This window comes from Triturus cristatus, chromosome 3_2 (genome assembly GCF_964204655.1).
Source record: "Triturus cristatus chromosome 3_2, aTriCri1.1, whole genome shotgun sequence".
Taxonomy (NCBI): domain Eukaryota; kingdom Metazoa; phylum Chordata; class Amphibia; order Caudata; family Salamandridae; genus Triturus; species Triturus cristatus.
Window position 1 is genome coordinate 498341973 of NC_140584.1, and position 14569 is coordinate 498356541.

Below are 14569 nucleotides of genomic sequence, written 5' to 3' on the forward strand. Positions count from 1 at the left end.
AAATCATCCGATGGGGCAAGGGAATCCAAACAAACACTGCATTTATGTAAACAAAGACAAAAAAAATCAAAATATTTGTGACAACGCCATCTTTGTTACTCTTTAATATGTTACTGAAGTAGATCAACAATAGTCAATTCTTAGATCTTGTTCGTGTCTAAAAATGGCAATGGATTAGACAGTTGTGTTGGCTGCATTAGCATTTGAGCAAGAGTATAAAAGGAATGAACGATGGAGATTAAAGAACTGAAGGCAACGAGGACATGAAATAGAGGCAGCGTGGATAGATAATATACAATGGTAATCAAAAGTGATGTAAGAATTACAGGCTGATGGTGATGAGGAAATTAAAAAGATAGGGTAAGCAATGTTTAAGGGGGGGGGGGGAGTGCCACAAAGTAGCGGCTTTCTGTTTACCAAGCAACAAACTGGATAGAATGAGGAGACATTCACGATTGAAGAGCAGAAAGGTATTCAGAGAACTAACGATGAAAGGAAGAGATTGACCTGTGAATTATCAGCACAGCGATGAGGAGATCATGATAATCGAAAAGAAGAATGTGCTGAGGTTAGACAAGAGAAGTTGGCAAAGCACAGACATCATAAAGCAGAGGAAAGGATAGAGAAGATGAGCCACACCAGTCTACCCAACAGAAATGGCTGGAAATATGTATAGTCATTAAAGAACAATTCAGAGATGAAGGAGTATCAAAGTTAAACACCTACTTCAAAAGAACAGGAGAAGTAGAGAAGAATCAGAACAGAAGAGAGAAGAGTTTATATTAGCGTCTGGAAGAGGGTTTAATAACAGACGAGACAGCAGTTTCCATATAATGAACCAAACAAAATCCATATTGGGAGGGGGTAGGGTTGTTAAGCTAAAAAGAGGGCTTTAAATGAACCAAACATTTATGGAGCTTAGAAAGAAAGAACAGAGTTATTGGAGGTAAATGAACAGGGTGAGATGGGTCATGCAGATATTCTCTGCGGAGTGGGTGAATAGAAGTTTATTTACGGGAATGTGGGATGAAGCCACAACTCGCCAAAAGATGAAGCTGAAGGAAAGTTGCAATGTTGAGATGAATGAGAAGGTATAGAGGACATGCGTGTTTGGCCGAAGGTGATTCCAAAGTGAGGCTTAGTGGTTTGCAGGAGAAAGTAACCAATGTAATTCAGCCTCAGGTGCCATGGCAAATTTCAACAAGCACTGGCAATGCCAATAGGTCTGGCTTTAATAGAATGTTATGTGGTAATGTGAAGCATTACAAAAAATAGCCCAGGAATAAATATGTATTTGTGTGGAAGCAAAGAACAGTAGGATAACATTGCTGTGTGTTAAAAGGTCAAGTGAAAGTTACACTTTCAAGCCAGACCTAAACATCTATGTAGGTTAATAATAGCCCTACTCCCAACTGTGCTGCTGGCAGAGAAAAACACCATAAAATATCTAGTTATCGAAGACACTGTGATAGCAGTACAATGCCATGTGTGTCCCTGAACATTCAAGCTCAGACAGCTGGATAAATAAACAAAATGATCACAGCTGTGTGGAAGGCAAGCACTCTTTTTATTGAAGCACACAACTTCTGTCCAATCAAAACATATACTCTGGGCTCTCCACATGTGGGCAAAGCCAAAGACCCTCTGTAGTGAAGCTCACATAATTGTCTGGCGACTGCTGCTCTGTCAACCCGGACCAGAAAAAGGAAAGGAGGGGCTTTGGGGTCGGGAGTAGGAGAGGACGGTGGAAGGATACATGAAGATCATTAAATAAATGCCATAACAATGTAGTGTGACTTAACTGACTGATACTATGTGCTGGTAAAATACATATGGATATATGTTTTATATTTTCATCTATGTTGTGACTTTGCGCATTCACAGGAAGCCCTGATGGAGGAATTTGCAATAGCAGCTCAAGTGTGGAAGCTAAGCACCTGTGACCTGTGTGAACTTGCCAGAAACAGTGTGCTGCAAAGTGGATTATCGGATAAGGTAAGAGCTTTCCTTTATGAAAGAGCAGATATTAAGTTATTAATCCTCAAAGTAAAATTTCTGTAGATGAGGTAGAAATCACGTTTGTGTAAAGCACTTTTTAACGTCAATAAAAATAAAAATATATTACCTTCACCACTTTCGTGAAGCTTTTCTAAAACATCACAAACGTTGCCAGTTTCATGAAAACACAGGCAAAAATTCCGGCACGAAGTAGGTTTTTCAAGGAAAAAAGCTTTTACGGGAACATTTCCCACCTTTCACGGGGAAGCAGACTTTAGCAATGGCATCAACTTTAAAATTTAGCAACATTATAATGTTTCAAACTTTCAGAGAACGTTGTCTCTGAAATGATAATTTCACTCAGCCCTATTGATTATGAAGTTGATTATGATGTGATCAAAGTTCAGTGAAAGGAGTGACATTTCAAAACAAGCTGATTCTACATTAACCCTGGGTGTAGTTTGCATAGTAGCGCTACGCGCAGCTACGCGAAGTGCACTTCGCGAGCTACACGAGCTGCGTAGTAAATGCAGTTCGCACTGAATGCACAGTGCCGGATGCTTGTCCGCTCTGTGCAATCATTGCAAACGGCATCTTGCACAGTGCAAGAGATCGTTTTCTGCCGCTCGAGTAGATTTGTACTCGAGCGGCAGTTTTCTCAAAGCGGACTGGTAGTTTCTCATCGCGAGCGGTCGCAAGCATACGCGACCACTTGCAATGAGAAACCTGACCTCCCCGCGTTGAGAATCTCGACGGGAGGTTTAGTTTCGCGATCGGCAACTTGATGTTGCTGATCGCGACTGAAGAAAATGTCTCGCCGGGATGTCATTTTGCTCGCTCGAGGTCGCCAACTGGACGTTGAGGACCGCGAACAAGCAACAAAGGCCCGCTACTCTACGCCACGTGTTTTTGCACTGTGCTACGTGCAATTCGCGTAGGGCGTAGTTGCGCAAACTACGCAAGCGTAGCATAGTCCTATGCCCAGGGTTAGTCTACATACAGCTCCCGTATGGTTTGAGGAACACTAGTATGGCCGGATTTAGAAAGCCATTTCTCGTAGTAAACATACATGTACAGTGTAAAATGGCACCTTTTGTGCCTGTCATGGATCCACAAAAGAATACTGAGCAGGCATAAATGCAGTCAGTACTGCATAATGTTATGCCAGGACAGCGTATAATTATGCAGTAGCAAATCCCATGAAAGTAGAAGAAGCGCAAGGAGCAGGGTATGGATTGTCTTGAAACTTTGTGAACACCCACAATTTTGTAAGTTTATGGCCATTAAAAATTCCTTTCTGACACCTTAGCACACAGGAGATAGTAAGATGTACTCTAGCAAAGGGCTGTAGAAACTCCCTTACCAAGGTGGGAAAGGGTGCAGAATAACTCCATATTTTGTTGCGGTGTAAATTGTGCAGGTGCACATATGGGATGCCATTACCACAATGTGAAATTGTAATGTGTCTACAATTTTAGACCGGGGAAGTACCACTGTGAATAAATGTCCCATGACATTACCACCAGTGTGCCTGGAAACCTGTGTCTGACAGTTTTCCAGGCATACATGTGTGTGATTTGCAAAAAGTAGTAAGTCTGCACTTCTCCATGTGAGTACTACTACGAGCGCAAATGTATTCCTTTCTTGTGAATCTGGGTTCTGGGTTCTGGTGCCTAGTGGACAAATCAAAAAAACGTTTACAAGGCTTTAATTTCTTTGTAAGGGAGTTGGCAATATCATGTTTTATCATTTCATGGAATTAATCTTAATTATGGAATTAATCCTAATTTATACACAGAAAGGAAAGAATGAGGCTCTGGACCAGGCTAAAATACACTAAGCTAAAATACAGAAAGCCAGGGAGAGTGGAGAAGTCACCCAATTAGAAATAAATAGGTAGGGTTTCAGAGCTTTATGGAAGGCCAGTTTGTATTGGATCTTGCGCAGTTCGGTGGGTAGATGGTTCCACGCAGCCCTTGCTCGTACAGAGAAGGAACGTCCGCCACATCTTGCTCAATGGAATCTGGGGACAGAGAGAAGCATGTCAGAGGTAGAGCATAGGTTTCTCCCTGGCGTATAATGTTAGAATCGAGAGACACACCAAAAACCTAGATTAGCTGGGGAATGGCGGATAAGCTTTGAACCATTTGTTTAAAAAACATTGCCTCCCACCTTCCAGTACCCTGAATCATTCCCTCTTACAGTACAATAATGAAATATTTGACAAGATTGCTTTGAGCTCCTGATGTAGTCCTAAGATCCAGCCTTGTGTTGTCTTACTCGCCCTGTGCATTTCAGGGCCTTAGCGAAGCCTCTCTCTGGCACAAACTGAGGGGAGATCAAGCTTGTCACACACAGTGCTATGCTATGTGAAAGTGCTTTTTGTGCAATATGTAGGTGGCTAATGAGTAATCAATACCTTTATCAATTCAGTTTCCTCTTATGAAACGTTAGAGTAAATTAAACACTCTTCCGTAGTCAGCATTTACTGCATCTATCCTACGACTGCTGATTCTGAACATGCAGCTACAATCAGTAATGTTTACCTGTATATATATATATATATATATATATATATATATATATATATATATATATATATATATATATATATATATATATATATATATATATATATACTGAAAAAAACAAAGGTTTAAGTAACATTATAGATAGGTAAAATGCTTAGTAACTACGTTTTATTTTAAACTCTAAAAACCACTGATATTGACCAGTTATAGTTATCCCAAGTAACTATAACTCAAACCCTTAGGTAACTATAACTCGTACCCCCACTCCCTCTCTTTTACTTAGTTTGCAGTTCCCAGGGATGGGGCCTTTAGAAGATCATGAGGGGAGCCGTGTGCCCCCCTTCCTCTTACAAAATACGCCAGGCCCCGGGGGTGGGGACTCCGAGGGCACAAATTGACTTTGGAAGATGGCCCTATTCCCCCTCCCCTGAAAAAGGCATTGGGTCTTAGGGCATGGGGTACGGGCGCTAAAATGGGCCAGGGAATTGTGTGTCCCCTCCCCCTAAATTATATGTTGGGCTATGAGGGATGGAGTACCCAAGGCTGAAATCGATCTGGGAAGGAGGCCACTCATGCCCCCTCCCCCAGAAAAATAAACCCTTCTTCCCCCTCTGGCCTACCCCGGGGGGAGGGTTAAAAACGACCAGGGGAGCCTGTGAATGTTTTTTTTTATTTTACCGTAAATTTGTGGCAAAATTACAACAACAAAAAAATGTGGCTCCCTTTGGGCCCCCACCAACAGGTTAAGGGGGTGCCAGGGGATTTCCACTCTGGCCCCTTCTGTCTTTTTCCCCCACTTTTTATGGAACTCTGGACTGACTCCAGAGTCCTAAGAGGGCTGCCACTACTTCCTGGTTGACATGGTGGCAGCCAATCAGACCTAAGCTGGAGATTTGTTGGGATCCACAGAGGTTTTGCGTCCCTAGCTATACAAAGTTTTTGAGCATTTGTTGCTCAAAAGCTGTTAAGCAGATTAACACCAAAACACAAAAAGCACTCTTTCTGGAACAAGATCTAGCTTTCTGCCAAATTCGGTGTAGATATGTTCAGCGGTTAAGGCTGTAGCTGTGTCTACTCATGGGAAATGAATGAGGAACAAACGTTTTGGGGCCTTCCATTTTGTCTCAGCCCCACTTGACGGATTACCCCAAAACTTTCAATTTGCAAACTAGTCAAAAAATGGCACTTTTAAAAAAGATTTGGGGAGATTTGACAAACGGCACCAAAGTTATCAGCCACACAAAAAATTCATTTCCTACATGATTAAAGGTTTATTCTGTACATTTGTGATGTTTTCTAGAAGCCGGCAGCGAATTGAGTATATTTATATCAAAATAAAAAAAAAAACAGTTTGCTGATTGTGTAGCAATAAAGGATGCTCTAAAAATTATTTTTTTAAATCAAATCTTTATTTGCCAACAGGAAAAGCGACACTTCTTGGGAGTGAATTACCTGAAAGAGGGTCCAGAAGGAAACGACATTACCAGGACAAACGTTGCACAGATCCGCATGGCTTACAGGCATGAGACACTATGCAATGAACTTAGCTTCCTGAGTGATGCCATGAAATCGGAGCAGGTTGTAGATGCGATATCCAAGTGAGCGGCATGCAACAGGAGCAAAGCCATATCACCGGGGACCATTAACCTCCTGTTCAAAAGCTTGTTCACCTGACAGAGATCCAAACCTTTGAGCTAAGTTCTGGACAACATACTTCGGTGGAGCGCTCTTCAGTGTCTGTACATTATGTGGTTTCAGGTGCTGAGACCACACACCTCACATGAGCCCAAGCCTGAAGGCCTGAGGACTAACTGAGTTGATGCTGCCATCCTGCTGGCCTTTCACACAGACTAAGGTGCTCATTGGGTTTTCATTTGTTCCATGTCCAAAGCCTCTATTGAAAGAGTGCTCTGTGACATATTCTATTTATAATAGTCATTGCCAGGAGAACAGGAAGTGGTGCACCACTCCAACACTATCTCCTTTTGCTGTGACTGAGGTTGTTGAAAGGTGTTGACAGCATAGAGTTACTCATTATAAGCCACTTCCGGTCTTGACTTCACAGGACGCTTCATTAAAAGCCACTTCAATGTGCTGGGCCAGAGGACAGATTTCTTTTCCATCTCAACAATATCACTCACACCTCATAGGCTGGACCTGGAATGTGTTCAGAGATTCCTTGTGCAGCTGAGCTGACATGTGACTGATTCTCTAGGTGACTTAGAGGTCATAGTAGAAAAATGACCACCTTCAGAGTCCACAAACCCCACCCATAGCCGACCAACCACATAGCTTTGTTGAAGCGATTGGACCCCTACAGAAGTCATTCTCCTGGGGGGACCTTGGCCTAGATGTTTCAATGGTGACTACAGGGGCAAAGGGGAAAGACCCAAACTCTGGGCCCACCTCTGGGTCCTCGGGAGGGCATGCTGATACACAAGACTGGCTGTAACGGAGTAGAATGATTAAAAGTGAAAGCACTTATGTTTGCTTATTTGCACGTAGCCACATGCCACCACGATACGCTTCAGGGCAAGCGGTGCACGAGAATAACCCTTCTATTCTCTGCAATTAGCCATTTATCTGATCATTCTGAAGTGCTTTGCTTTCATTGCCTGCTTTTCTAAAGTTATATTTCCATGCCACATTTCATTATGTTGTCACTTCACTGGGATCATGACATTTCCAGGACGCAGGCCAAGCTCTGCCAGCAATTTAATACAGTGCCACTGCTCCTTAGATGTTCTGGAAAACATATTTTCAGTTTAAAAATGAAAATATTAACTGTTGAACTCCTATGCTGGAAATTTGAATACGTCTGTGAAGGTATAGATTTTCTTCCTTGTTTCCAATTCAAAGAAAGTTAATTACCAAGTCACCCAAGACAGGTACATTTTGGCACTCCATTTGACATTCAAGGTCAACATTTAAATTCTCAAAGTCTTTGCAGAACAAAAACATCGTATGATTGTCCTTACGAGGTCAAGTAGCAGATGTATTTCAATAATGCTTGGAACAGGGGCTGTTGCTGGTCTGTTGGAGGTCATCAAAACCTGTCAGCACTGAGCCGCTCAAGGTACACCTTTGTGCTTATCCTCAGAAGAATACCTGCCTTCTTAGGTTGTGGTGCTTAAACCACAGGATTTTATTTGAGACTCAGTAGGGCTATATTAAAACTATTGTAGGCTGCCGTCTTACAACGCCACCACAAAAGGCCACCAGAGGTCATCAGATTTCAACAAAAGGCATAAAACATGGTTTTGTTGGGACTGAGCAAGAAACACCAACAGCGCAAGGTAGGTGTTGCAGAGGCTCTTGGAATTCTTGCAAAGGATACCATTTAAACACTGCCCTCTGCTTACCAAGTTATGACTTCATATCAACCAAGTTTGCCCTCCAACTTTACAGCCGCCCCTTCTATTTTGCCCTGGGCTTCCAGCTAAGTAGCTCCCTACTCTTTTCTAAGTCCCACAGTAATTTCTTGAACTCACTCCAACTCAAGGCCTTCAAGCTGAAATTCAAAGCCACCTTCACAGCCTCCACCTAGCACTGCAGCCTCCGGATGGACCTCACTTCCTTGCACCGCTGTCATGCCACCATCCTCAGAATGTTGCTGTGTGCATGCCCTGTTAGGCATCCAGGTACCCTGTGGGACGGTCACCTCTGCACCCCTCCATGCAGTCATGCTGGGCATGCTGGGCATGCTGGGCTGGCCTAGTTTCCTTTTCTGCACCGTGACTGTACACTCCTGCATGACTGTATTGTTAAAGATGACCTCACTTAAATAACAACGTGCTGCATGAAGCACACTCAAGGCACTTTACGGATATATACAACATAAACCCAGATGTAAATGGTCAGATGTATACTAAAGAAGCCTTATCTTGGCATTGGGTGTTACTTAGAGCTGTGTATGTTTTCTTTAAATAATAAGCACTGTGCATCAACAACCTATTTTATCAAATAGAGAATTTATTTCTTTAATAAATATGATGTACATTGTATGGTTGGGTGTTTTGTTGCTGTTTTGCACATTTAATCAAGAACAGTTTCTAAGTGTAATTAGGTGTGGGCTTCCGCTGCACGAGGACCCGAGAACGTGGCACCTTTGCTAATGCTACTGGTGGACCTACACGATTTAGGGGTCCTGGCACCTTACAGGTGGTCCCATTCAGTGGCAGTACAGACCATACGGGGACCTAGACCTGCTTAGAACTTACAGTTTGCTTGATCAGAGCTGCTCTCTTGTCCCCCTAGTGGTAATGGAGGGTCCTATTCTTGAAGGACCATTTGTGGCCATCGATGCCTGGTGGAACCTGGTTGAAGTCTAGGGTCCCTGGCATGTGAAACCAAAGCACTGAGAGGAGTTCTCTTGGAATAAACCACTGTGTGAGCAAGGTGTGCCCCGAGGATTCCCGCGGCATGCCGTGTTTATTGTGTTTATGTTGGAGTATTCGTACCATGCTCATAGAGCCACAAAGGCTATATAACCTCTAACTTTGAAGAGTTTTTTTTCTATATTGTGCACTGGCTGTTCAAACAAATGCCCTTCCCGTTTGGGAAATGCATAATACAGTGTAAAGATATATCGTTCTTCCATAGTTTGCATCCATTTCAAGCTTTATGTGTAAACATAATTCTTTAATACTTTTTTATTGTTTTTTCTAAATACCTTTTAAAATGTTTTCAACGAACATACTGTGAGCTGAATAATATTGTTTATGTTATCTTCATTATAATGTGTTTTTGAATAGCACTTATTATGGCACTTTTACAGCAATGTAAATTTGGGGTGTTAAATTTAGCCAAGTCATTGATTCTCATTTCATCAACCTTTGAAAGATGAAAGGCAGATTCAGCCATGCACAGTGCACAAAGGTATCAGTGTGAAACACTTAACTACTCATCCATGTTTCTCACCGCGCCGTCACAGTGAGTGATTGAAAAGCGCTTATGTAGCAGAAAGCCGTTTTAAAGCACGTGCTAAAAAGTCAAAGAAAGACTTGGACGTAGGAGAGGCACATAATATATTTATCAAGGTTGATAATAAGATGTGCCTTAAGGCAGAGGGAGGGTAAAAGAACTCATGTTTTATTCACTATGTTTAACCACAGAGTTTATTTTGTTGGAGATTTAAATCCATGCGTAGATTTTGTTCATTTTTTGACAAACACAACGTGCAGTGTAACGACTCATTGCGTATGTATTTGATGTTTGGATGTTGCTGTCAATAAACACTGTTCTACCCGGTATCAGGGTCAAAGTGCATGACGTGTCGCCTTTGGAGAATGTCTACTTTTTGTGCTGTGTACAGTTAATGGCGCATACTTTGTTTTCCAAGTTTCTGTGCCATTAGCATCCCACTGGAAGCCTGATTTCATGCCCTACCCATGATTAACTTATCTTCAAATAATTACATTCAAACTGAACAGTGCCCAGTGTACTTTTTAAAAAAATATACTTTTCTTTATTGATTTTATTGCACAGCAATGAGATAGCGGTGATCGCATGATATTACAATTACCTTAAACATGAAGGGGCAGATTTATAATAACTGGCGCATCCCTGCATATCAGCAGGGATGCGCCAGTTATTGTGCGCCACCGCTCCGCCACCATGGATGCGCCGCACTTACAATGCGGCGCACCATGGGGCAAAAACGGCACAGATGCGTGACGCATCTGTGCCGAAAAAGTGGCGCATTGCTGGAGTTGCGTCGCAAGTGCGATGCAGCTCCAGCAATGCTTTGGGGGGACCTATCTTCACAATGCTGCGTCAATCCTTATGCCTGCTTAAAGCAGGCGCAGGGTTTTGACGCAGCACGGGCTCAAAAGTGACTGAGTGAAATCTTGTAGACGGAACACCCCCCCCTGCACAGGTACGCCTACTGCTGGCGCAGGGCTTTACAACGTGACGCATCTCCCAGATGCGTCACGTTGTAAATACCCCGCAGCATGGCGCAGGATTTGCGCCGCTGCTGCGTCACAAAAGTGACGCAACGGCGGCGTAAATGAGGCGCAAGGGCCTCATAAATCTGCCCCGAAATCCCTACAAGGCACATCTAAAAATAACAGTGGAGGTGCGAGCTACCTACCCCTCCCCCCACATGCACCCAAGATGCACACCTTTGCCTCCCTGATGGATCCTGAGTGGCAAGACTACAACTCTACTACCAGACCACCTACCGTGCCCCGGTTGGGGGTGTCAGAAGGGACTGCAGCCGCCCGCCCCATGAGGGACTCTCTCCTCCAGCGGGACTTGACATTCCCTCCTCCCCGCACACAAAACTGTCCAAACATCCCGCCCATATTCGTAGGGACTTCTGTGCCTTCTCAACATGCCTATATAATTTAATATGCTTCTCTTCTGCAAAGGCCCATTCCATCAAGTCTTTGTGCCATAGGTGCACGTGGAAGGGTCTGTTACCCATCCAACATATTGCGACTCTTCTATGAGCAGGTTTAGCAATCTGTGGTGCATTTGTTTACTTTTTTTCTTGGGAATAGCTCCTAGTAGGGTCTGCAGTGGCCCATGTTTAAAGGGGATTCCAGTTACTGTCTCTAAAGTGAAAAGATGGAGTCCCAGTAATACCTCACAGGGGGCAGTCCCAGACCAGGTGCAGAAATAGAGCCCTCTCTGTCTGTCACCTGGGGTAGGTAGCACGTCTCCTGTAGTAGATTTAACTTAGGACCACTGGCATAATGTAAGTGCAGTCAGGGCCGGCTTCGGGCGGTGCAATGGGGGCTGCCGTGTTTAGCAATAACTTACGATTTAAATGCATCTGTTGCAGAGTTCCTTGTGCACTCAGTTTTCAGGCAGTATTAAATGTCCATGGGGCATATTATCAAGCACGGCGTTAAAATTATCGCCGCTTTAGAGGCAGAAAACTGCCGCTAAAGCGGCGATAATGGGCTTGATAATATGCCGCAGAGAATTCCCATAGAAGCCCATGTTGACACCAGAACATGGGCTTCTATGGGAATTCTCAAGGGCATATTATCAAGCCCATTATCGCCGCTTTAGCGGCAGTTTTCTGTCGCTAAAGCGGCGATCATTTTAACGCAGTTTCTTGATAGTATGCCCCAATGTTCCTGCTAGAGAGAGAGATGCGAGTTTTGTCTAGTGGCAGTGTTGACTTGCCATCAAGTAGCACAGAGGGTTAATATGCCTGCTGCAAAAAACAGATCTCTATTTTATGTGGATAGCTGAGTGGATTAGTAGAGCTAGCCTTTACCAGTGCTTTAAAACAGAGGAAATGCATATTATATAGGGGTTATGGAGAGACGAGGGGCACTTTTGCCAGGTGGTAGTGAGGGAATCTGAGGAGGAGGTCATGGGGGGCAGGGGCACCGAAATAATCAGTTGCACCGGGATCCAATAGCACTAAAGCTGGTCCTGCGTGCAGTGTAAGAAATTAAAGTGTATACATTTAATTTGTGCTTTGCTAAAGACCACTCTCACCTGTGCACGCACCTTGTCCCAGCCCTGGTCTATAACCTGGCCCCCTATATCAGCCACCCAGTCAGATTTTCCCTCAGACTCTGCACAGGAGTTGTCACTTTTGAGCACTCTATACATGTGTGTTATGGTATGTCTTGAATTGCCCAATTGTAGGATGGCTTTCAACGTCCACGAGGGGAGAGGAGCAAGTGGTAAACTGGTCCAGATCTCTCTGGCTGTGCTCGCCAGCTTTGCGGATTGGAGTAACTGACCAGGGCCTGCTCCAAACATGTCTTGAGGCATCTGGAAAGGGAAAAAAGCATCTGCTGGGCAAACATCTCCTAGGGTCTCAGATCCCCTTTCCCTCCAATGGATTATAGTCATTGCCTCCACTAACTGTTTAATTGGTTGAAGCACCTATAGAGTCCGTGGCAAGTGGCCGTCTCCAGGAGCGCTCTGTAATAAAGTCAATCCTCAGGAATGAAGATGTATCACCAAACTGAAGCTCTTGCTTAACATGTTTATGTACATGTCATGGGAGAAGCATCCCAGCCATCCGTCCAGGCCAGGCTCCAGTTACAATTCATACCGATACATTCTAATGGAACATACGCAAGTAGAGGTTCCAAAGGAACATTTGACATAGTTACACTACGTAGGGAAATTAATCCCTTGCATGCAAATACCAGATACAACACACCCGTTTTATGAGCTGCTCCTAAATACCTCGGGTCTGCCTGATAAGGTAAGGGGAGACTTTTCTGAGTATTTGTGCAGAGGCCTAAGACTTCTAGGGAAATTAATCCCTTGCATGCAAATACCAGATACCACACTCCTCCCTCCCATTATATAATAAAACAAGCATTTACAATGCAATGGTCTCGGCATTGGTAAAGTTAGAGCTATTGGCATTGCTCATGACATTATTTTTGTTTATGTTTTTGTTTTTAAAACATTTAAAGAAACGGCATTGTCATGAGCAATGCCAATAGCTCTAACTTTAACAATGCCGAGACCGTTGCATTGTAAATGCTTGTTTTATTAACAATCAATAAAATGTGGTTAAAAAAACGATTTGTGAGTGAGTTTGAACTCGTAAGTCAAGCTATTTGCTAACGTAGGTTGATTTTACAGGTGCAAATGGCCTTGTCAATCCAGACCGGAGAAGTAAAAAAAATACAAAAAAATTAAAAGCGTGTATATGGCATGTTAAAATAAGTCCTGCCCATCAGGGTTTATTTCACAATCTGGAAACACACATACACAAGAGACTACATTAGAGTCCAAATTGGATGCAAAGACATTGTCAGCGTCCCTGTTTTTAAATAATTTAATTGGCTAGAGTATTTGTACGACACTGCTGCTATGTACAGCGCTCTGCCACCCAATGGGCCTTGTCCATGCTTAAACTGTAGTAAATTAAGAGATCTAATTGCCTAGAAGTGGCCTGACACTATGACACTGCAAAGTAAGGGTTAGGTAGATGGAGTGCATGCAATATCATTGTCATGTGATATAATGCATGCGATACAGTGGGGATATACCGCGCGCACATTTACCATCAGACCAGCCTCAAAGTGCTGTGGATGTCTACTACATTACAATTTTTCTAAATAAGTGTTTATTTTGTTACACTTCTGTCAATTATTAGAAAGTAAATGATTTTTAACAACCCCCACAGTTCCCGTTTGTACTGATTTGTTTATATCTGTATGTCTACCAAAATGAGTGCCTTCCTGCTTTCTGCCTTGTGTGTCACATTCTCTCCCATAACAATGCATTCCACACAATGCACTATTTGAAGACAGTACTGGGCTAGTCAGGCCAACCACAATTTAAGTAGGGATGTGCAAAATTCCTGTAATTTGCTTTTGCAAAATTCCGTAAAAAGTCTGGCATTTAGCGCCATCTCTTAGCTCAAAATGCATCCTCACGCCCCAAAAAAAACACAAAGCGCCCCAAAAAACAGCTACTTACGTTCTGGTCATTTTAATAGTTCCTGAGCGCCTGTGCTAAAGTTTTTCCACATGGCATTATGTCATTTCGGGAATTTTATGTAAAAAGAGTGATGCAAATTTTGAAAAATTACGCCAGCGTAACAGATTTTTCACCTGGGCCTAATTTTATGGGTTACACTCCCTTGATCAGAAAAAAGCAAGTTGTGTCTAAGACTTTCTATCCATAATCTTTTTAAGGTGGTATGAGGTGCTGTAGCTACAGATTTTCCTAGAAACGCCCCCAAAAATAGCACAGTAGGTTGCATTCTGCCTCGGCCATTTATCGAGTCAAAGTTAGATGCATGTTCAGCCATCCGAGGCGCGTGCAGAGATTTTACTTGAAATAAACCTTTAGTGGGACTTTCAACAAGGCTCTCGCTTTTCTAGCTTTGGTGATAAATAAACAATTCAGGGTGTCCAGCCCATCCAGTGGGGGTGAGTCCTGTGTGGGAGGGGTCGGCGGACCGAGGGCAGTGCAGGATGGCTGTGCAAGCAAAGCGTTTAACACACCGAGGGGAAGAGACAGGCAGAGAGAGAGAGAGAGAGCTGCAGAGACAGGATCTGTACTGGGAAACAAGAGCATCTCCCCAGCTGCATCCGGAG

General features: G+C 43.3%; 1 protein-coding gene across 3 annotated transcripts in view; it reads left to right on the forward strand.

Moving 5' to 3' along the window:
• The window catches only part of AMPD3 (adenosine monophosphate deaminase 3), a 108633-nt gene extending 98838 nt beyond the window's left edge, over positions 1 to 9795 (forward strand). For all 3 annotated transcript variants that reach the window (XM_085648174.1, XM_085648173.1, XM_085648175.1), the window contains exons 14-15: positions 1885 to 1995; positions 5952 to 9795. In XM_085648174.1, the coding sequence (XP_085504300.1) occupies positions 1885 to 1995; positions 5952 to 6131 (291 nt within the window). In that variant the 3' untranslated portion in view covers positions 6132 to 9795. The remainder of the gene's footprint in view (positions 1 to 1884; positions 1996 to 5951) is intronic.
• The last annotated feature ends 4774 nt before the right edge of the window (positions 9796 to 14569 follow it).